Consider the following 25,090-nt stretch of genomic DNA (forward strand, 5'->3'; position numbering starts at 1 on the left):
CCAATCTGCACCATAAATCCTGAAGAGCTTCTTGAGCTTGCCAAATCCTGTTTTTGCAGAGAGACACCGATAGCATCTCTCAAGAGTAAAACTCTACTTTGTCGTTTCCTAATTCTGATTTCATTGAGACATATATCCTGCTGTTTGGCAAAGCCAGATAAGAAGAGACCCAGTCCCAGTGGTTTTGTAATCTGTCCATTCTCCTGTTACAGCTGTGTTCCTATCTTTACTCATTTTCTGTCAGAGACTCGGGAAGACCAGCAGCTCTATAACTGCAGCAGTTGCCAATAGCCATCCAACCAACCAGAGGCTTGATTTCTTAATTAGTCATCCCTGGAGTCTAAAGAGAGAAAAAGAAGCTATTAAAAGGAGATGGCATGGATGAGAAGGTGGGAGTGATGGGAATTAAACTTTGAAACATAGGCTAGCTGTTTAAATTTGCCCAAATCTTTATCCACAGGCAAAGGTCCAGCTGTTTCTTTTAAAACCAGTATTCAATAAGCCACTGAAAAAAACTTTTAAAAGCCCGTTTGTCTGGTGGGGAAATCAGAAATACACATTAAGCAACTATCTTGAAGAGGGCTAACAGTTTAAGGCACCTTGGCCGTATCTCAGTTCTAACTCTTTAACACAGATGCCTTCTGACCATGTCCTGAGTTAGTATTTTCAAAAGGAAATCTGTCCGTAAGAAAACATGGCAACAAAAGGAGGTACTGTCAGATTCTCAAAAACGATAGTTACTTTACTTTGCCCCATTGTCCTGTAGCACTGCGCCTCCACCCCTAGAGACACAGCTTCTTTTGAGAACACAGGTTTAATAAAAGTTCAGCTTTCGTAAACTGTCTCCACAGAACACTTTTTGGAATGCTATCTGACTTCTGCACTTACAGCTTAACACTCAGGAGAATTACTCATATTAGGAAAGGAGTAATATATTTTCAAGAGTTGTTTTTGGTTTGCATTTAAATTTCTATACTTACTATCCTTAGAGAAAAGAATGTTTTAAGATTTCGTGAGCTGACAGATGTGCATGTCTCTATTGTTTTTATCTATTTTACCTGGCTGCTGTAAGTAAAAGGAAAATATGTTAAACAAGAATATATGAATATGACAAGGAAAGTCAAGGTAGTGCTATGACTACTTAAAATAAGTTTTTAAGAGCTAATGCCATTTTTAAGAGTCAGGTTTCCATGAGCAACTAAAGAGAGTTGGTAACATTTAGTACTGTGACTTTAACAGAGTAAAGGTCTTGATTACTTGCCAGCAGTGCAGTTGACTTCACAAGCGTCTACAACTTATACCCAAATGCCTAAGATTCAAAGAACAAAATAAAATTGTTAGGAAGGAAATATTTGAGACAAACTCTTAGAATAAGTTCCGAAAATCAGAAACACATGCAGCACTGGACATGTGTGTCTCACACATCCTTTTTTAGATGTATAAGGGACTGCTAAGTTGAGGACAACGTGACATCTGGTGTCGTATGAGAACAAAACAGCATAGAGGTATTGACTGGAGTGAAGAAGAGACTTTCCAGGAATGAGAAGGAGAAAAGACAGTCAACTAAACTACCAACTCAAAGTTTAAACATATTCCTAACTCCGGAAAATGAAACCTTCCACTTATCCAACAAGCAAGTACAGCCAGTACGCTTCAAACCTTCAACCCCCGGAGGAACCAAATAGACATGTTTTCAGAGACAGATTCAACCTTTTTCTGTCTGTTGAGGCTACCAACAACGGGGCAAAGGATGGTGGTGGTCTGTCTACTACTGCATTCCCAGGCATCAGAAGTTGAATCAACTGCTGAAACAATTCCACATGCACAGCATTATTTTCCAGCCTCAAAGTCCAACCAAAAGCCACCATCACTTAACCTGACCGGATCCCTGAGGTCATGAAAGTTCACAAGAATGTCCCATGTGTGTACAGAGTTATAAGCCATTTCCTGATTTGTAAGACATTACTCCAAAGAAGTCAAACACACAGAGCTCTAATTATGATATTCAATCTGCTGCTGAGTGTTCACAGTGCCCCAATTATTAATTGACATATTGCAAAGCTTCATGTCAGCTTGGAATCCAGAGACAAATCACCACTGCTATTGCTCCTAGAAGCCCTCAGGATAAAAGGAGAAAGGAACAGTAAGACTCAAGAGTTTCTAGGACTATAAAAATGAAGAAGGGTCTGATTTGTCTTAATTTGAAGCAATGCATTTTATTGGGATGACAGTGACAAACTCAAGGTTGTCAAAACCAATCGCATCCAGAAGCAATCATTAGAAGCAACCTTTAGCCAATTTGCCAGGCTTGGCTAGAAAATTATGTTGTGAATTTGTTCTTGTATCCAGTATATCCCAGGCCACGCTCCCAGACCTTGGGCACAGCAAGTGATTATAATTTCTGCTCACTCATTTTCTATTACTTTCACTTTTATTTCATGTAAAAAAAAAAAGCAAGAGTCTTCCTTAAAAAGAATAGAGCTGTTACACCTTAATGGATTTCTCCACTTTCTGATATTTGTGTGTGTGTGTGAGGGGAGGATGTACTTCAGTTTGGCATATCAATATTTAGCCAGATTGCAAAACTTTTAATACTCCAGAGAGATGACTGGGATATTATCCATAACTAGTACAATATAGTAATCCTACTCTTGCTTCTAAATACTTTAGAGATTGCGCTTTGGTCTTGATTCTCTAGACTGCCCTCACCCAGCTGAAAAGCTTCAATAGTTTCAATAGCTTCAAACAGTAGCACAATGGAACTTCTTTACCCACAAACAAAGCCAAGAACATTGATCCTCACTTCACCCGCTTGATAAAAAAAGAGCCAGAGTACTCTTCAAAAAGGAGATGGTATCTTCTTCAGAAATGATGAAACAGGTAAAAGTAAACCCAATAGCCAAATGATCCATAGCAAGTCAACAGCATAAGGTGAAGGGGTTCTCTTACTACCCTCAAGTGTTTCACTTGAGTGAAGTATATCATGTTTCATATGCTTTGAATATCCTTGCAAATGATTTTCATACTTTATCTTACCAAGGCCACTGAAGCAACCAAAAATGACCGTTATTCCCTCAGTTACTTACATTTCACATGGAAGTAAGCCACAACAGAATCATAAGGCAAATATTTAGGTCATTCCTTTCTCAAGCACTGTAAATTCCTCTGTGTTTGCTCAGCAGCTTGTCTTAACTGATTAAACTCTACAGCAGAAACTGGAGGACAAGCCTCCAGTAGTCTTCTCTGAAAACTGAGACCTCAAAGTAGCATCAGCAAAATCACCAGTGACACCCTCCCCCTTCCCCAACATGCTCATTAAACCATGAGTTGGTGCTTAATTAATTTAGAAAATGGCATTCCAGTGCCAGGCCAATCCAAATGGCCTTTTCTAAAAGGCAAGCAGCAATCAGATGGAAAAAGCTCAGCCTATACATCGAAGCTTTTCCTGCACATATGATGTACACTTAAAATCTTCTCTTAGCTCTGATGCTGAAACAGAGTTGAAGGCTAACAGAAGATCCAGACAACTGTAAGCCCAATCCATATCCCCACTGCTCACTACCTCAACAGTGGTATTCACCGGGGAAGAACTCACCACCCACATTAGTAGAGCTGACAGGAGAAAGCTGGTTTTCAATTACGCCGCAGCAGCTGAAATTAGGCACAAGCCACTAGGTACAGCACATGGTCCTGCTCTCCCAGATATCCTGAGGTACCTGTAGATTTTACAATTTAGGTAAAAATAGCCTGAATTGAATGAATTTACACTAGGAAGGTAGAGATGTAAAAGGCTGGGAATTCTGTATGTTTCAGCTCAGATGGGAGTGTATTTTCACTATATTATGTTCTCATACAAACACACATGTAGAGGACAAAGCAATCAGACCTAGGCATCCTGCAAAAATAAAGATGGCTACCAATATTCTTTTCTTCCCTGTAGGAATAAGGATGACTAAAAAATGGCTTATGCATTTTCATAAGATGCTGTATTTCTGCCAGAAAAGACAGTTACCCATCCACAAACTGATGCAAGTTTTGGTCCAAGTGGTACCTTTCACCTCAAAATTATTATCATATTTGGGAAAACAAGCGAAATTTGATATCTAAAGGGATCTTCTCAGAAGACAGCTGGATGCAGCTCTTAGATTAGCACATTATCTGGAGAGCCAGCATGACCTCTTCATTTTTTTTTGCTCCAGAAGAGGATCATCTATCTGCCAATTTTTGGAGGGTGTGTAAGGAGAGGAATTTTCTTTTTTGTATACTCTCAAAGTAAAAGAGGGTCAGAAAACAGTGGGAGCTGCCATGAACTCGGGGAGGAGAGGAATAAATCAGATATTTCTATAAACAGATGCTGCTTCCTTGAGACTATCTCTTATGAATTTGCCTTTTTTAACACATTGATTTTTAGGCCAACTAAAATCATGATGAGAAAATATATTCCAAAATACTTAAACCTAAGGGCAAGTCTCTGTATCATGGCATTGCAGCACGCAGAAGTAAAGGCTTACACTTATATTCATGCTAACATACAGCTGATTCTTTTTCAGTTCTGTTTTCTCACAGAGTCCACTGTATCACGGAAATGACCATACCACAACAATGCCAGAGAGTGCTTACCTGGTACCACTTCAAGTCAGTCTCCAAAAGATTACTTTGGACAATACGGGTAGAAAGAGTTGAAGACCAAGTCAAACTGAGTGCTGTTCTACTGAGAAACGACATTTTTACAACTTTAATATAGTTTATTGTCAGCAACATGCTCTTAAACAGACATTTTGATTCAATTACCATCAGGGTTCCGACGGCAATACCAGCTTTGTGAGCTAAACTAATCATGCACATCAATTTAAAAGCAACATGGCCTGCATTCACTGCTAAATCTTTGAACAGAAAGAAAATAAAGTAAAAAAAAAAAACTGTCTTGGAACTCTTGAATAAGCAAGGCGAGACTGCATTTCTGAATACTAATGGTGAGATTTTCAGGAATGGTTTTCCTCTAACTTCACTGGCAGCAGAGTTAGACCTACCCTAAAAGATTATGAAAAAGAAACACATTTTGCTGAGACAAGAAAAACAGATGAGTTTAATCATCTGTCCAGATTCAGCCCTCCAACCAAGTGAATAAAAGCAAGCACAGATTAAACAAACAGTAAAACTGCTATTATAAATTGTCAGGAATTACTGCCCCTTTTAATTTTCCCAATCCACCTACTCAGTGCATCTTGTCTGAAAACAGCCAGTTCTTTGGAACTGGGGCTGCATATAGTATATCTTGCACAATTCTTAACAAATAGCTGCACTTAAACTGAATTTACATGCGTTTTTCTCATTAGCTACATGTGAAGGGATTTCAAAATGCTGGCTACTGAAGGCCACAGTACCCTGACATTTACTCAAGACTACCAGAGAAGAGGATTTATTTGCAGATCACACAGGTGTCCCTTCCAGGACTACCTTTAGTACTGCCATATAATAACACAATTAGAGCACATAAAGTAGATTTTTAGCAAAAGATAAGGCACCTGTTTTCTTTATAAATAACATAGCCAAAGAAAAGATACAACCCTGGATATTGTAAGTAATTAGCCATTAATTCTTTGGGTAACCTGGTGTAACGGAGGGTGTCCCTGCCCATGGCAGGGGGCTTGGAACTGGATGATCTTTGAGGTCCCTTCCAACCCAAACCATTCCATGATTCTATGAATCTGCATCAGAAGAGATTTTTGCTTAGTACAATGTAGTAGTTCAGACAGAGACTTCAGCTTCAGTAAACTCGAGGGAAATCCTTAGGCTAAAAGAATGCAAACAATGGAGTAAATAGAGTAACCATGAGGCATGAGCAAGGTTTTTTAAAAAATAACTATAGGACCAAATAATATCAATCTGTCTCAATTCAGTGCCATGTCCATTTTTATCGGAGACCATTCACCTCATCACCTTTATTCAGTACAGGCCGAGTCCTGTAGCACAAGGGTACAGCTAGATTTCAAGGAACAAAGGATAAATTAAGTCTCTCTAGCAGTCAGTCACTGAAAAGACACTGCCACTTTTTGGAGCTGCCTTCTCAAACTCTCTTTGGGTGTTTCAGCATGTAGGGATCAGCATTGCTTCAGTCAGCACAGATGTCAAAGTGGAAGAAGCACTCAGAACCCACTGGCTCACCTCGGGATGATCTGGTAGACACAGAAAGGACAAAGGCTGACTTCACCTCCAGTACTTGCAAAATAGATGATCAAGTCACACAGAAACACCAAGCCATCTTCCTTTTCCCACATAGACTGAAAATAGGAATAAACCTCTTCTAGATACTGCCTTTACTCAATAAGTTTAATACTTGTCACTTCATTTCCTCTCTCTTAATGTCTGCCAGAGTAAAATCCAGAAATCTAAGCATTTTAAGGAACCAAAGTGCTAGACAGAATAAACCTGCAATAATGCATATGTAAAGAGTTGTATTAATTGTAAAGAGCATCATTAATTGGAACAACCAGCCGATTCTATTTAATTTTCCTTGCCACAATGTGAGGCACACTAAGAGAGATACATACCTGCTAAGAAATGGGATCAATGTTTATTGGCTTTAAGATACTCAATCTCAACCAACTTTATGTAGGACTGGACTCCAACACTGCCGAAAGTTTCAAGGATAATGCTGCTCCTTTTTAGCTCACAATAAACACAGAAAAAAAAACTGCCTCTGTGTTATCTTAAGAGAACCGTTAACTTAAGAGGGGGGAAAATAATCATTTAAAAGAATTTCACATAGAGATGAAGGTGGAAAAATCTACTATTGATCATATCACTAATCAGCCAAATATACAGGAATCCCAACTGTTGTGGAAGTAAGAGAGAAAGGAAGTAACTTCGATTATCAAGACATCCAAATTGAAACATGTCATGATTCCTAAAGAAGATAAAGACCAGAAGAATAGGGAGAGAATTCTCGCCGTGATGCCATACACAGAAAAAAAAAAAAATCACGGTGTTTCATAAACACCACCTTGCCAACCTTGCCACCTAACACTGTGGCGCAGTTGAAATAAATGGTTGGTGCTCCTGAACGAAGTACTAATCATAATGACAACTGCCTAGGTTGCACACAGTCATGGTAATACCTATCAGGCTGCATTTAAAGTGGAATCTGAAATGCAAGCATGAACAAGGCTATTTTTTAAAATACTAGACCCATCTTTGAAGGTAAGCAGAATGCAAGTGAAGGAAGCCTGCTGTACTAATCTCAAATATACCATGGAAATCTTTATACACTTTAATACCATATGTAAATTAATTCCTTAACTCAAAATTTTCATCTATGCCTTTGCTATTTATGGCTGGTTTCAAAGCGTTGAATATGGATCTCCTCCTGGTGCGTCTGGATCTCCTCCTGGTTGCCTGTTCACTGTCCTGTGGCAGGCTAGAATGGTAACAGTCTTTCGAAAGAAATTATTAAATAAATCCCATTTAATTCAACCTACTTCACAGGCACATTTTAATTAGAGATACAGCAAGCCCATAAATTGCTGAGCTTGAATCCTATAGAGATGGTTAATGTTTCCAACAGCTGTACAGTCTGTGTGTGTATTCTTAAGCCAAAACAAGTGTACCTGAGCACTGGAAAAGATTTTTAAAAAAACTGCACATACACTATGTGGAGGTGCTCATTAAATGAACAGTAGTAAACTTGTTTTTCTAACTTACCCCACTGCAGATCACTAGCCACAGGAAGCAGACCAAATCTGATGTATCCCTTTAGCATGTTTTCATAGCATTACCTTTTAATAAATATAACATACTCCACCCTCAGAGCAGAGCAGCCCTCAGGTTCCAGCAGAAAAAAAGCGGTTGTTTTAAAATATTTAGATTACATTACAGTTGGGACATTAAAATAAGCAGTGGCTTGTACTGTAGACAGCTATCAGAATCAGCTTGGCAAAACACGTGTAAGCTGACCTAGTGTGGTTACAGACCATGAGCTTTTAGGTCTAATAGGCTGGTGTTCTTGTACATATTTTCATTATACGTGCTACAATAGTGCTTTCTGATGTCAGCAAACAGAAAAGCACTGCAGTGCTAGATGCTGTGTAAACAGAAGTAGCAAGACGCATAGTCTCCAGAAAGTTTATAAATTTCAGCAGAGAAATGGGAAAAGGCTAGGAGAAATACAGGCTATTCTCGGGCAGGCAGCTAACACAGGCCTCAATGCAGCACTACGCTTCAGTGTCCAAGTACTTTGCTGAGTGCAACCTTAAGTCTGTGGCTGAATACAATTTTTTTTATTTCCCAAGCCTCAATTCAGCCCTTTAACTATGCAACTATCTGTCTTCTTCCACTAGGTAACAGTACTCCAACTTTTGCAGGTATTAATGAAATCTCTCTTCCAGTCTTAAGAATTCTTCTTCCCCTGAAGGCCTCTATGTGGCTGCTGTTGATCCAGATACTCAGGCCTAGGACCCGCTCTTAGTAATCCCTATTTTCTGAATATCATTCCAGATTTATTTGACTGAATCAAGCTGAAACTTGGCCTTCACTTCTGAGGTCCCCCACCAACAGCACACCAAGACTTCTGCGACGTTTACAGCATTTAAGTGTGCAACAGACCATGCTGAGGGGAGTGAACGCTGGGAAGAACCATGACCAACCCACTGAATTGTAAAGTCAGAGCCACCATACTCAAAGAACTAACAAAAATCTACGCATCTTCTCAACTCAATCTACTTAACCTGTGGTTTTTTTGAGCAGAGCCTTCATTAAAGAGAATTCTCTTGGCACTGCACTCACTGCAAGTTGCACATTGGAATCAATACTGTTCACGTGACAGAACAGTTCAGCCAGAAACTGGCTCAAAATTCAGAGCACAGCAGTGACTTTTAGTGACTTCACCACCCGCTGGATCAGTCCCAAACAGAGCTTCAATGCTGCCACATAGCCTGCCTCCCAAAGCAAAGCAGGCAGCAGCAGAGGAAGAGGGGGATCATGGCTCGTAGCCACGGGCTGTAACATGCCTCACCTCCCTTTTCTTGGTCAGCAATACTTATTTACATCGCAGCAAACAGCTGTCCCAGTGTGACCTGAAGACAACTTTGACTGTTATGCAATCACTCCTTTCCAGCCTACAGACAGGCAAACCTGGCCAAAAAGGTTACAGGATAAAAAACACCTTTAAAAGAAACCCATTTGTTGCTCCATCTGTTCAACCACGCTTGCTATCCAAAAGATATTCTCAGTAAACATGCCACAGGCATTTGCAAAGATTTATATGGCAAATTATGTGACTGCATTACAAGTTGAAGCCCCAACCCTTTTTAACCTTGTGCCCAAGTAAACCACTGTCTTTTTAAGAGCCTAACTGTATCTCAGATCTCTGAATATCTACTAACTGATGAAGCAGCCTGAGAATATGGAGAAAATACAGAGGGTTAACACTGAAAGGACATAAATCTTCAGGAAACTTGCTTTCATTAGTTCTACCATCATGGAACTACTTCCTTACTCATTCGCCCCCCCTAAAAACACCCTGTTCCTTCAGTAACATTGAGAGTAAGAGACTGAACAGGGAGGAGACAGATGCACATGAGAAAACAAGCACACAGAGGGAGATTCTACATGGTTGCTTTGTAAAGATAATCCTGCTTACATTTCGAGGCTAAAAGTTATATGGCACACCTCTTATCTGCTCATCTACCTGTCCATCATTCAGGTCAGTAATGTGGACGTTGTCTTGAATTCTGACTGCTCTCCAGACCCTCACATCCAGCCAACATTTATGTCTTGCAGTCTCTGTAGTATTTCTGAAATTTTCCATTTATACAGCTAAAACACTTGCCAGAGCTTTGATTGTGGTAGTTACCTCCACATCCCCTCGCCTAACTCTGATCTCTACAGACTCATTCTGTATCAATCCTTGCCACAGAGCTACAAGGATCATTTTCCTTAACTGTTATTTTTAGCACATGCCTCCTCCTCTGCACGTTAGTCTACTGGCTCCATATTTTCTAATGCAAACATGAATCACTTGCCTTCATTGTATTCTGTTTCAAAAAAGACAAACTCCTACCTGTAACTGACCTATATCAGCCTCTGTCACCTGCTTGTTCAGTTTTCAAACAAGTATGGAGGTAGGCATCCTTTCCTGTTGCTCTTTAGTCTTGAGAGGATCTCCTTAAAAACACCAGCAAAAATACCTCATTAAAATCTTTGTTGCAATAACTACCGAAAAAAAAACCACAACCCCAACCCAAAACTATGCTCTTACTACTACATAGCACAGCAGAGTCCGCCTAAAAGGCAGAATCCTACCTGCAAAGGACTTTTGTCCAGTATGCTGCCTTATCCCTGAATAGGCACGGAAACAGTTTTCCAAGCACAGAACTAAGCCCAAAACCTTTCTCTTGAGTTTGGCTTGCTCAGAGTCTAGAACTCTGGGATACCTGACTGACAGGCAGAAATAAAGCTTCCGTGTTTTTGCACAATGTTCCTTTGCTTGCTGGATTTTTACAACAGCTTTCATAGTTACATTCAATGAGCACAGAATTCTGCAAATATAACACACAAATCAACTTTCTGTTTATTAAATTATGTATGTCCAGTGTCCAAATGGCACCTTAAGCATCAATTGTCTAAGCCTTATTGACAAATAGGCAAGTCCTACTTTCATTTGTCCCCATGAAAAATATTTTGAGAGTGTTATCTTTAATATCTTGTCTCTAAAAACTTTCGTAATTATGAAATTATTCTGTACCTCCATAGCTAGACATATGCCAACTAGGACTCCCATTTCTCAATTAGGACTCCTCATAGGGCAAGGGTGAAAACAGAGATAGTACACTGCCTCCATGAGAAAAGACACAAAACAGAGCTTCTCATGTTCCTCTTTGAAAAATTGCCCCATTCAGTTCATAATCCCAATCCCAAACTGGATTCCTATTGCTTTAAATCACAATTGCTTGCTAGTTTTCAACACACCAAATTCCAAGAAAATCAATTTCTGCACAAGGAGCAGCTGCACCTAAAAGCACAGTTTAAAAGGAAGTTATTTTGCTGATACCAAAGGAATGCCTAAAAAGCCACTCCTCAAAGTACTCCCTAAAGAAGTGTAATCAAGAGTATTAGTTCACACAATGGAAAGAATGAGGACTTGAACCTCACCCAGATGGATGGCAGAATAGACATACTCTGGTATTCGATGGGCAAAGATTGCAGAGTCTAAGACTGGCTTGCTCCTCCTCTCCTGTAGACACCATCAGCAGCTCCTGCTCCAGTGCCACGCTGACTGAACAGAGCAAAGGAAGCCAGAACAATGCAGGGGACAGTATATTTATCAGTATCAGCTTTGGTACAGACCACATATTTAAGATGGTACAGTTCTTCCTCTGAAATCTGCTATAATTGTGTCACAGCATAGCATCCTATACTGACCAGAGATGAAACAGCAGCACGGAGTCTCAAAGGAGGTTCACTGTTTAGCAAAATTAAAACACATAACTTACGGGAATCCCTGGGATCATACACATTTCTAATTTTGTACTTCTGGAAGTTAGCAATAGTGTTTTACAATAAAAGCTCTGGAAATACCAAGTATTTAAGAGCAGACAGATAGGAATTCGTCCTATAGGATCTGTCTGTCACACGGATTCATTATGAATCACTGGAATTCAACAGTTTATGCAGCTGTCAGTTTCAGTCATGACAGCCCAGGCATCACAAACTATAGCTTTGTTTTTAGATACATTCATTATTTGTCAGTTTTCAAGCATCAAAGAATCAACAAAATTGCATTATATATTATTGCGAGGATGTGTATGGTTGTAACATTAGAATCAACAATTTCAGTGATCGGAAGTGACCCCTGAGCTCTTCCCCTGAGAGGGAAGAATTACTCATTGTAAACAACTAAGCAAGCTGATGACGCAGCTCCTTGTCTATAAAACACATATCACAAATGTAATCTTTCCTAAATTTCATTGCTGGTGGATACTATCACATTGATGAGTCTGATACTGTAATGTCCCTGCTCAATTTTCCACCAACTAGAGTAAAAATAGAAGCTACAAAGAAGTTCCAAGGGTTGAGTCTTAAAAGTCAGAAGACAGTTACGCACCCCGCATCTTAAAAATCAACATCGTATCTGCAGATGGAGCCAGTAGCTGGGCTTTCAGAATAAAGACAGGTGTATTCCATCAAGAGCTAGTGCAGAACTCACCCTTGAGAACCAAACAGCACAGGAAAAACTGGTTTTATGTCCAAGTAAGACTACCAGGAAAATCAAGATGAAGGTTCCACGTTGTATCTATTTTCCACAGCTTTAATGATAGTGTAGCAGTAACACTGAAAGGCAGAGTAGTAAATTAGACTGTAACCAAAGTTCAGAACAGAATACTCAGCTCCTGCACCTTTCTTCTCCTGCACCTTCTGAGAAGCAAAGCTGAAAGCAGGCTGGTAACTCAGCAGATACCCAAAACATGTAACTGCTTAATTTCATAAAAGCTTGATAAGGCTCCATGTCCGCAACCCAATTTTAGCCCAATTCTTAGCAACTCTATCTTTCACGGTTGGAAACAATCCAACACATCCACTGTTTCTGAACACCATTATTTATTACATTACTTCAGGATCCAGGAAAGGCTGTGCCTTAATTACAACAACATGTGCAGTGTTGCGATGTCAGTTCCCGATCACTGGCTTCTCAAGGAGGTTCCACTCCTCCAGGAAAACATTTGCTTTCCTAACACAAGAAGTACTTTTCACTCCACGCTGGGACTGACAAACCACCCTGCCAAGCCGCAGCCAACACACCAAATCACAGCCCCGCACAGCCACTGGGCAGCAACGTGAAGAACAGAAGACTGGAACTGTAGAACACTACATTTAAAACCCAAATGTTACTGTAGTTTAAGCCTAAACACCACTTACAGAACACACAGAAAAGAATTTCTTTGGAGGACGTTTTCAGGCACATAAGGTAGAAATTAGACACATAATTTTGTTATAGTTAGTGGCAACTACATCTATAATTACCGACTCGCAACAACAAATTTAAAAAGTCAGTCAGAAGACAGGATGATTAAAAAAGGCCCATATTTACTAACACTTGCTAAGACAGCTGAGATTCATATGCATTTTCTTCTAATTCCCTATTTTTCACAAGTATTTAGGATACAGAGGAACAAAAATTCAGTTGGCAAATAAAAGCAAACAAAAATCTGATCGACAGCTTATCAGCTCGCAAGAGTCACTATTACAGAATCACTTCTGGCTGGTCCAAGACAATGGATCACCACCCTAATGCATTCCGTAGTTATATTAGAGACTATTGCTTAAGAGAAACAGAATTTACAGGTCCTTATCCTCATCATCCGCTTGCAGCCCTTCTTCTTCCACCATCTCCATTTCCAAGAAAATGCAAGCAGAGCAATTTTCACCTCAGTTTTGGGACTAACAAGAGAATCCGCGGTAGGTTTTACGTCACTAACTCTGTTACCTAGTTCAAGATCAAAATGTGTTAGAGATTTTTCCAGCACGTCCAACATGCCTCAGCACAGTTTACATTTTCTGGTACCAAATTTCTGCAGCAGTGGAAATGAGTGCACATGCTTTTTGACAAACCCAACATCCTTTATTGAGGTTGCACCACAAAAACTTAGAGCTTGAATTTATACGACAACTGCAGGGTACGTGTCCCTGCCACTCGAGGGTGAAGGATAAAAATTGTTGAATGGATAATTTCAAAGACCTTATTTTGAAAATAGCTTGTACATTTGTTTCCCAAAAGAATGTTTTCGCAATCCAGAAAAACGAGAAGTCAATACATGAAACACGCCAACACTAACAACTCGCCACAGAAGAAATACCTGTCAACAAACAATATCCACGTTTCGCCATGGATGAAAACACAATTAACATTGAAGGCTTCAGGTCTCATAGATAAGAAAGAGGCTGCACAATATGAAAAAGGATGCTTGGGATGATATATTTCACCACACATAAAATTTGCACCTCAACCACAGCATTATTTTAGAGTCGAGTCCATACTGGCTTCCCACAAACCTGCTCTCTTTTACTGGCAAGGCGTTTAAATATGTAAAATTGTCTTGCCAGCGACAGACCTGACTACAAAGAGAAGCGATTCGCTACAAAAGGATTAATACATTTGGAAAGTTACTGTCTGGCAAACTGTCAAACAGATTTCCAGTGGTTTTATTTTGTTACGGCTGCAAATAAGCCCAGTGGCATGCAACACACGTTTGTGCGCGGAGGTGAGAACAATGTCAGGCATCCCCGAGCTCCAGCCAGGAATGGGATCACAGAGGTCGTCTGAAAGGCTGGCCCTTGTCCCCAGCGAGCAGAAGGCACTGGTGGGGAGCAGGGAGCGCGCCCGTGGAAGGAGCAGCCGTCCCGACCGGCGGCGTGCAAAGGCGCACAGCTGGCGGAGCACCGCGGTTCCCAGACCGGCATTTCTGCACTTGCACAAGGCTTCACCGGCCAGCACGTCCGCAGCCTGACCCCCCCGGCTCCTCCGCCACCCCCGCCCCGGCGGAGCGCGGCTGCCGCAAGCCCGGCGGCCTCGCCCCGGCCCGCTGACAGCTCCCGCGGGCGGCTGCCGGTCAGCCCCCGCCCGGCGCCCGGCTCCAGACCGCCGGCCGGCAGCGAAGGAGCGCGGCCCGCCCCGGCCATCGCCCCGCGGAGCTACCGACACACCGGTCCGGAGGCCTCCCCGCCCCGGCGGGGGGCACCGGGCCGCGGCTGTCCGCTCCCGGGGCGGGCGCGGGGGGTCCCCGCGGGGTGACGGCGGCAGCACCGGCCCCCGCGCCCGGCGCTCGCCGGGCCGCGCCGCCATGTTAGCGGCACTCGCGGCTTCCCCCGGGCGCCGGCGGCCGCCGCCGGGGCCTAGCGCCGGGCGGGCGCCGCAGTGGGCGGCGGGCAGGGCCGCGCCCGGACCGAGCAGCCGAGCGGCCCGGCGCGGGGGCTGCGGCAGAAGCCCCGGGCAGGCGGTGGCCGCCGCCGCCGGTGGAGCAGGTGCCTCCCGCTCGGGGCCGAGGGAGGCTCCGAGACCTCCCCGCGGCTGTCAGCGCGAAGGGGCGCGGGGGGAGAGGAGGGGCGCGCACCGCCGCCCCCCGCCCCGGCGCGCCCGGCCCCCGCCGGCCCGCGGCCGCTCACCCGAAATCCTGGTCCATGGACTTGAAGAAGAACTTGTAGCTGTGCACGGGCCGGTTGCTGAGGACATTTTTGAAATCGGCCAGAGTGACTTTTTCCGGCGGGACGGGCAGCTTCACCAGATAGGGGGTCTCCTCCTCGTCTATGTGGTAGATGATTTTAGTCTCCGCCATGGGAGAGGGGGAGCGGGGGGGAGCCGGCCCGGGCCTCCGCCGCCGCTCGGCTCCTCTCACGGCCTCCGGCCCGGAGCCGCCCCCGACAGGAAGGGAGCTCCCAGCGCCCGGCCGCCGCCGCGCAGGGGCTCCTCGGCCGGGATTTCGCTCCCTGCACTGCTCTCTAGCTGCCCGACCCGGGAACGGCAGCCCGCCGCCACCCGCCCCGCCTGCATCCTCCGGCCGCCGCTCGCCTCCCCCCGCCGCGCTCGGCAGCGGGCCGCCGCGGGGCCCCGTCCGCGGGCAGCGGCGGCGGGGGGGCGGGCAGCGGGGGCGCGGGGCGGCCGGGGCAGCCGCCCTGCTCCCGCCACCGCCGCTCTGCCCGCGGGCCCGCCGCGCTCCCGGCGCGCCGCCCCCTGCCGGCGCGGCGGCACCACCGCGGGCAGCGGGACGGGCCCGGGCGCTGGCGAGAGCCGGGCCGGCCTCCCCGGCGCTCCCGCCCCGCCTGCGGCCGCCGCAGCATCCCGAGCGGCGGTGACTCGGGATGCCGTGCCCGGGAACCGGCCGTCGGCAGCCCGGCAGAGGAGAAGGGTGCTGGCTGCTTCGCGGGGCTGAGTTCAGCGACCTCCTCGCGCTGCTCCCGTCCTTTTCGAGGGAGCGACCGGCAGGAGCGAAGGTGCCAAGCACTCGCTCCTTGCCACAAGAATCACCTTTCGCGTTTAAACTGCTTAGGTGCACAAACACTGCGCAGGGCACCGTTGATGGTGACAGCGATTTGTCTGAGCGCAACACACACGAGATGCTCTGTTTGTACAAGCATCCCAGTCTTCGGCCGAAGAAAAACACTTGGCATCCCACTAAACATTCCCACAGGGTTATATAAACACTATTAGTCTCCTTGCAGCTTTCCTTATTTTCTCCTTCCAGGACTTAGTAAGCACTTTGCAGGTACAGACCCCTAGGCACTGCACGAAGGTGCTTAGTATCCTCATTCACATGGCAGCAGGAAAAGGGAGGCACGTTACTATATGTATACTCGGTTAGTATAGAGTAAAACTCTATATTCTAACTCAGCAGTCTTCACAAGACGCAAGATACGTTCTCTCCAGTGCATTACATGAGATGGGGAGGGCAGAGAACTGACTCACCTTACTCACAGCATTCTAATGGCAGCCAGACTGCTGTATTTCAGGTATCTCAACAATTCGGAATTCCCTCCCCCAGCAGCCCTTTGTGTTTCATGAGAATTGAGATGGGTTCTGTTTAAGCAACGAGCTCATGGCTTCTCTGCAGATCACGAAATTTTCCACAGTGCAGTTGGCTTCTCCGCAGCTTATGCTAATAAGAGAGCAGAGACACACTCATGGCTCAGAAGAAATTGCTTTTAATAGCTGCTTCAATGAAAGCCTGTTGGGCACAGGGCCCATTGAGGTGCTTGGCACGGAGTAAGCTTTAGACCTATCATCTCTTGAATTTCACAGAACAGCAAGAGTCACTGTTCAATGCTGCCAGGTGAGATAGGTATGTTTGGGAGCACACAGTCCAGAGAAAAATCTTTAGAGTGCCATGTTTTGCAGGTGATGTATTTGGGAAGCGTTCATCTTTCTTTCTAGAAATCCCCAAAAATGACAGCCAGAAAATTAAGATTTCAGAACAGTGTGCTTAGGTCTCAAGGAAACTTTGGTTCATTACAAAATACTTCAGGAGAATCCCAAGCTAATGACATTCTTTTTTCTTTCAAAGAAAGAGGACATTCTCTTCCCAGAATATTCAGCTGCTTTCCGTAAAGGGGTAAATCACAGCTCAGTGCCTGAATTACCTGTGGCACTGGAATGATTCTTCTACCAGTGTGACACAGAGGAGCCAACTGTGTTAGAGGCTGCCAAAAGGTCTGTTAACATTAATTCTATTTTCAATTTACTGAAAGTTTAATCATTACCAGATCCCACCAGCACACTACCACATGAACACTGCAATACTGCTTCCAGAGCCAAATTCTCTTATGCAGAGCCAGATCTGGGTACCTCTCTACCAATGGCATGGTTAATCCACAACTCAACAAGATTTAAAAAACATCATCAACTCTCTGCTATCATTTCTGGTACAGTGAAGCAAATACGAAATCACATTCACCAGGGTTCTCCAACTCCAGTGATTGGCTCCTCCACTGACATTCATACCACTCATCACTGCTAAACTTGAATGCCTGTATAATCATCAAACAAGACAAGATAAACAGCAAAGTAAAGGTAAGTAAAGTAAACAATAAATAAACAATAAGTAAACAGCCTTAGTCTGCGTGTAACTAGGGATTTGGTACTGTTTTGAGTCAGAAATGACCGACTTAATACACTCCAAAGAGTACTTTCCAAGAGTGGTAGCCATTGGTGCTTAGTCATTTCTCACTGTTTCAATTTTGGAATTCTGATAGAGTAAGACATAAAGTACTGAAGAGGTCTGTAAAACCATGCAGTCAAACCTTCTGTCCTACATGTGTGCACAGACACATGCTACGGTTCTGCAAGCACGTGAGAGTATTCTTGGTATGAAAAGTATGCCATGAATCCATCTATTCTACCACACACAAGAATCTCTGAGCAAGAATGGGGAAGGCTTCCTTTGGCAGGACTATAAGATAACTCTACTACGAGCTATATTTTCTGAGATACTGAGCTTTATGTAGCTTTTGCAGCAAGAAACTCAGGCAAAATATTAACATCCAACCCTTTGGTCTCTTCAGTTCGTACTTAATGACCTCCTGAATTCCTCAGAGACCCAGGTGGTATCCACACAAAGACTAAATCTGCAGCGAGCTCTGTTCTCGCTTTATTAGCTTTGCTTTTACTTTTGGCAACTGAAAATACGACGAGTTGTATAATTGTCAGATGACTACCTTGGAACAGACATGATAAGACTGGATCTATGACTCACAAAAGATTTCTGTGTCCCCATCAAGCACAGAAGAGAGGAGATAACCCACTTTCATGTTACAGTCAAACCACAAGCTAATCCAATTAAAGAGCAGACACGGGAATGCAGAACACACCACCTTAGCAAACCACTCGTCCATCAGGGCTAATATCTTGCTTCTTGCGGACTTCAGGCCTTAACACTTCAGTGGAAAAGAAGTATAAGGCATAAAATCTCTTGCTATTAGTCCTGTGCTCTCCGTGATAGAACAAATAGTCTTGCTGACCCCTGCAGGGAGCAGATAGTGTCCTGAGGCATAAAAGCCGCTCACCCTTTATCTTCATTTATACAGCAGTGCACTTCATTACCACACAGAGAATAACCAAGACCTTTTGAATTATAGTGATGGTGGTTGCTTGTCTCAGTGAATTCAAAAAGCTCATCACACTCTGGGTGCTTAGCAAATCAGTAGTTGTTTAAAGAGATATGAGAAAAAGAGAACCAAAGAGAAAAAGAGAACTGAGCACTCTGACACTCACCAAAGCTGTGACTGGGGACCCACTTTGAGATTCATGGGTATTTTTTACCCACCTGCAAGGATCTATTTATAAAAGAACAAAATCAGCTTTCACTTGGAGGATCATTTCTTCTCAAGAGTCAGTCGCTGGCAGTTTTACCACTCATGTCAATGAAATCAGGTTTGACCATGAGAACTTTCATACGGATAGTCAGCGCTGGGAAATGAAGACTTCTGTTTTCATTTGTTTCAATAACACAGCAGGATCAATGCAGTTAGCATCGCTGCGAGTTTCCCATCATTTACTGCCAGCTATCGATGCCACTTGTAGGACTGATGGTACCCAGAAGGATGCCAGCAGCACGGACGTATTAGAAACTCAACTGACAACACCCATTAGCCAAGGGAGATTCCTTCCAGACTGGAACCACAGTAGAGACCTAGAGACAAAAAATCTGGGTTGCCAAAGTATTGAGCACCACCAATAGGACTAATCCTTATTCCTTTGCTGAAGTATTTTCTCCAAAATCACCATTGTTTAAAAATAAAAGGAGAAATGGATTTTGGACTTGTATCTTTAAAAGGATGTATCAGAAGCTGGTGTCTGAATGAACCACACAGGAATCATCAGCCAACCTGTTACTCCTCTTCAGAGAGCCTAAGTTTCATCGTGTGGACACTGAGCACTACATGAAGACTTTCAGCACATTCAAAAAGGCAAGTTACGCAGCTACTCTTCATCTCCGTGACAAAGACTCCACCCCATTGTACCGATTCACATAGGCAAGATTAGCATCAACACAGAGTAAGAACTAAACACGGAAACGATCCTGAAAGAGAAACAGAAGAAGAAAGATGGAACTGCAACCACACAGTTTGGATGTGCTTAAAATTAAGGCTGGCTCCCAAGCTGGTATATGTCAGCAGGATGCAATCCAAGTCAGTTGACACTACTCATGGATCTGGTCTAAAAGATCTGGAAGTTTTTTTCCTTTTATTCTGCCTCTCTGTGTAGTGGACCTTGGGCACAGTGAGGTCATGGCAGAACTCAGCTTCGACAGTTTACAAGAAAATAAAGACCAAACGCTAGAGGGAGGCAAAAGACTTGCAGTCCAGCAATCCTCCAGCCAGCTCCAGCCTCCTGGGCAAAGCTCCCAAGGGCTTTCATTGCCACTAGATCCGAATACAAATAAACCTGGGGGGAATGACAGAGGGTATTTTCAGCGACATTTTCAAAAACCGTCTGAATTGAGGAATGTGTGTTATGGAGGGATGCTACCTTACAGGTCTGTAGGAACAAGGCGCTATGTACTTCACATGGGAAGGGGAAAGAGAAGAACAGAGGACAACAACACTCACACTGGTGCTCCACAGGGACCGCTAAAAAGAAATTAAAGAATGTAACGGAAAACATTAACCAACGTTGTTAGCACATGCACATAACTTCTGGGATTCATATGAATGAAGAGTATCTCCTCCAATTTCACTCTTTTTCATTTAATTTGAATCTATTGATGACTGTTCAGTTACTGCTACCAGAAGTCTGATGCATCTCAGTTCTGCTACAGTGTGATCCTGTAGCAATGGAAGAATTATCACACTGAACAAACTATGTTCTTGTCCTTTCAAGATCTCTCCAGCAAACCTCAAGTGAAAATCAGATACTCATACAGAATGGCATCAACCTCCCCACCTCTGCTGGAGAAATGCTGCTAACTTCTGACTTGCAACTCAACTGCGCTTTAAAGCCACAATCAAAACAGCGGAGACGCTGGTATTTGGTAGTGCAAAAGGCAACATGTTGGGCACTTCGAATCACTGAGTGATACCAAGCTGGTTTGGATGAAGCACCTTTTTCTCCATCATGTGTTTGCTGTAGAGGGGTCTACAGTGGGAAATTTTCATGCGACCCTCTGTTGTCTGGGCAAAAAGCTCTGACTGTGAAGGGAAGAAGTGATGCCTTCCAGGCAAGACCTGCCTTGCTGCTGAACCACAACCACAAAACATTGTGCGTTAGAATATCAGTACTCCAGTCATGAAAACTCAGCACTCCCATACTTTTTGTGGAGCCTTCTTAGTGTCAATCATGGAGAACCAGTCACTATTGCACATGCATTTTCGGCAGTGTCAAGCATTTTCAAACATTTTCATGCAATGCACACCTCATCAATGAGTTTAATCGGTTGATCTCAGCTCCTACTCATCATGATTCAATTTATTTTCTTTCCTCAGGCATTCTCTGGTTCTCCTACCTCTTCTTAACAGCTGCAGCACTTTTAAAAAAGAGGAGAGCCACACTTGAAAAATTTCCCTGCAGCAACTGTCTTCAGAGCAGCTGATCTGCAGAGGGCCACATATATGTTTAAAAACTTGACCTCTAGGAAACAGTGAAGTTTTTTGCTTAGGAATGTCTACTCACATCTTTACTCTACTTCTCTCAGGTCCCCAGTGTTTCTTCTTCCCCTCAGAAATCTGTTCTTTTAATAACTAGCAAGCCCTTCTCCACTAGTAAGACTCTCCCCAGACTGGGAGGCAGAAAGGAAATGGGGACAATCTGGACTTCATTTCAGTCAAGTTGAAGACAACGAAAATATTTAATTTCAGTGGTCTGCAAAGCAGACCCTGTGGTTGCTAAATTAGCTTTCCCTCGTTCCCATCTGCTTTCCTGAAAAATCAAACCCATTGCCTACAGGGACAGAGAAAAGTAACAAGATGCCCCAGCAACAAATAACCAACAGTGTCTGGGCTGGACTTTGCCAGCAGAGACACAGTGCACCAATAGAAAGGAACAGGGCTTAGAGCATCTCTAACACCCAGCACTAGCTAAGGCTCTGCAGTAAGATCTCACTTTTCAAGATAATAGCATAATTGCAACCACCTTTTTTGTAGGCTCCCCCATGTGTAGGAAAAAAAAAAAAGCCACACTGGGTTCAAGAGGGAACTAAGCAATATCTACACGCATAGTGTCAGGCAAGTACAAATAAGCAGGCCTGCAAACACTGCATTTGCATTTTTGAAGCCCTCAAAAAAACCCCAACTCCACTCAAGCTTCATTCTCCCCCAACAAAGAACAAATATAGAAAAACAATCCAGCGCGTGTCACCTCAGTCCAGCAAAATGGTGGCATCTCTGGCTCCCCGTATCAACAGTGTAATTTGAAGAGGATTTTTTTTTTTTTATGGCATGGTGCTCTAGTTTGCCTGTGGCATTTAAGAGAAACACACAAAAAAAGGTAAGTTTAAATCTTAGAAAAATGCTGTTGAGTCAGATATTCCCAGTGGGACTGGCACCAGCTTGAGGATGATATCACTTTGCCCAAAGTATCTTCTTTTCAGTAGTTCGCATTTGGTTTCTCCTCACCAGGAAGAACCTCACTTACAGGTTATAGCAGCAACTGACCAGTAAAGTCCCACAACAGTACCAGAAAGGGTACTTTGGATGAGACCTTTATTGTACACGACCCCTGGGTCCACCTGCTCAAGAACTCATTGTTCATTCTCAGCAACAGCAGAACCCAATGAGAAGGAACTATTCCCCACCCACTTCTCACTGTCTTTATCTCCCAACCCTTTTAATCTGTTTATTGTTTGTTTGTTTTCCTCTCTCTGGTTACCTGAGAAAGCAGGAGCAGCCATCACAGGGCCATTCAGCCCAGTGAAGAGGTGGTCTGAAACAGCAGGAGACTGGCTGTAGTATGATTTCCAATCAGGTAAGAGAGAAGATAATACTTTCACCAGAGCTAGACAAGCTGGTCAATAATCTTAGTTTGCTAAATGCACTTCTTCGCCACTTTTTAGATTCATATCCTGCTTTGATCATTCAAATTTTTGCACCTATACCCTGCATTGTCCATCCAAGCAGCAATACAAGCTGTTTCCAGCAGTGTCCCTGGAAGAACTCTGTCATGCCAGCTGGGATACTACTCAGTGGGTGGAAACCCTCCAAGAGCAGAATGTGCAGCAGGAACTTTGCAAGGTGTTAGTTCTGCATGGAAAAGAGGAATTTGGGCTGGGAGTGAAGTATAAAACTGTGCAGTTAACTATTCCAGTAGGATATGTTATCTTCCCTTCCGGACCTGCAGAATTATGTACTGAAGGAGCTGCCAGCCTTCACCTCTGATAGATGGTTTGAACTCCATCTACAGCCACAGATCTGTTCGTTATATCACACTTTTAGAGAGCTAAAATTTGTCTGTGAGTCCCATGACTCAGTCAAATGATGATGTCCTGTGTGGAAACGATATCAAAATCACTGGAATAACTTACTGCATCCAATCTGCACTTTGTCAAGCACTTCAGGATGCTCTGAGATTAAACACACTGCACAGCTATTGGGAAGAATTAGCTAATTCTGGCTAATAGCTTAGCTAGAATCTCCAAAGGGCAAGAAAAAAAAAAAAATCAGCCTTAACTTGAAAATCCATTGTATTCTCCTTTATTTCTGAAATGCTAGGAGAGTTACACAACAATGATAAATGGTGAAAGTTAAGTAACAATAATCATGAAAATTAATTCTGTTACAACAAAGAAAAAAAAAACCAACCAAGATTTATGGGACAAGCCATCCTCTCAGTCCTGAGAGGAGGCAGAGCGTGCACAGAGCTAAAAAGAGGGGGCTCTAGTTCCAGTCTCAGTTTCAACCTCTTTTAAGGTCACTGCCATATAACCTTTCCTTGGTCCACAACAAGGGCTTGTAGTCCGTACATTACCCTAAAAGAGACTTTCATTTCTCTGCCCTCATTGAGCTAGAGTACTCACTGAGGAGTAATTGGTATAAAAATATTAGGGGTTATTACTGTTTTAACTAACTGAACATAAAATGCATGTCTCAGGAAAACCAGGAGGCTCTAATGAGGCAGAGCCTGCAAAGTGACAGTAAGGAAGTCTCTTAAGATGCAGCATTCTGTTAGTACAGTGAGAACACTACTTTGAATAACTCAGGCAAAGCACATTTGCCAAAGTGCTATACACATTAAAAAATTGTTTCTCCATGAAAGGCAAGTTACTGTCCCACATTAGGAAAAGAAAGGCTGAGATGGGAAAAAGAGAGAGAAAACCAACCTGGTCTAGAGTTGCAGAGTCTATGTCAGAGTGGAACAGAACGCAGTGGTCCTGCCCCTAGCCTAGTGGCTAATTGCAGGACGAGCCTTCGAATTTTTATGTGCAAGATCAACTACACAGACTTCATGTCAATGCCAAGGAGTGACAGAACACAAAGTGCCTGTGGAAAGGACCTGAATGGCTTCTCACCAGTATTTAAGGGCAAATAGCCTTCAACAATTCCTCTGTATTAAGAAATAAACAAACAAAACCTCTTCAGCGTTCAGTTTTCTGTCTCTCTTTTTTCAGCAATTTGAAAACACTACTGGTTTTCCAGCAGTCTTGCCTGGATCTCTTTCAGCCAGAATTTTAACATACTAAATTACATACCGGATGTGGCAGGCTGCTTTTGAAAAACACTGTTCTGATTATCAATCCAATCACACAACATATGCCTCTCCTGAAGAAAAAAGGGTCATAATCTTAACTCGGACTCCCATCTTGATCAGTCTAGGGTTATACTGGCATGTCTGACCATTAACCAAATTCAAACTGGTGATCAAAGCAAGGATCAAGAACTCATAAAGCTCTTCCTAGTGCTTGTTTCAGAGAAGGTATAAATTTTTTTTCCCCTTAAGCTATTTTGCAGCTTAGAAGTCAAATAAAATATTTAAATGCCTCTGGAGTTTATGAGTAACCCCTCTTTGAGCTGGTGTGTCTATATGAGCTGTGCTAAGCAATTTGAACTGACAAGTAAAGATCTCCAACCTTTGACTCAGACATGAAAGAGAGGGAAAAAGACATTAATGACAATTACTTGAGACTGTGCCACCCTGATGGAATAACCAGTTCAGCCTTATGTACCTGCAGGAATGCTACTTGGGTTTCAGTCAGGTCCAGCCAAAGGCAGCCTAAGAGTAGCTGTCTACTTTGGGGGAAGGGCAGGCAAATATGGATGTGGGCCCAAACTCGGACCCTCCTCGCCACTCGTCATGTGTCTGAGCACTTTTGTAGGGGTGAACCTTAAGTGAAAATAAAGTCAGTTAATTGCCAATCACAAAAACTGTATAGATTGCACTGCAAGGGCTAAGCAAACTAAAAGATAAGGATCCTCCCAGCTGTAGTTTAGGAAGGCTCACCTCCACCTCTACTTTCTATTCTATTATTAACATTTTTAATATTTGAAGGCATTAAAAATAAGTGCCTCAAATATATTTATTCTTTAACATAATCCCCACTAACAGAGAGAAGTATTAATACCTATAAAAATTTACATGGTCCATTTTCCACTCCTATAAAAAGTGAGCATTGAAGTACTG

At 43.3% G+C, this 25,090-nt stretch overlaps 1 protein-coding gene across 4 annotated transcripts in view; it reads right to left on the reverse strand.

Annotated features, from left to right (window-relative positions):
* The window catches only part of DVL1 (dishevelled segment polarity protein 1), an 83,077-nt gene extending 67,724 nt beyond the window's left edge, over window positions 1–15,353 (reverse strand). For 3 of the 4 annotated variants that reach the window (XM_086625521.1, XM_086625520.1, XM_086625519.1), the window contains exon 1: window positions 15,157–15,353. In XM_086625521.1, the coding sequence (XP_086481647.1) occupies window positions 15,157–15,326 (170 nt within the window). In that variant the 5' untranslated portion in view covers window positions 15,327–15,353. The remainder of the gene's footprint in view (window positions 1–15,156) is intronic. The other variant, XM_086625523.1, reaches the window with a different exon arrangement.
* Window positions 15,354–25,090: the final 9,737 nt, after the last annotated feature.

The sequence above is a fragment of the Tauraco erythrolophus genome, chromosome 23 (assembly GCF_009769465.1).
Source record: "Tauraco erythrolophus isolate bTauEry1 chromosome 23, bTauEry1.pri, whole genome shotgun sequence".
NCBI classification, from domain to species: domain Eukaryota; kingdom Metazoa; phylum Chordata; class Aves; order Musophagiformes; family Musophagidae; genus Tauraco; species Tauraco erythrolophus.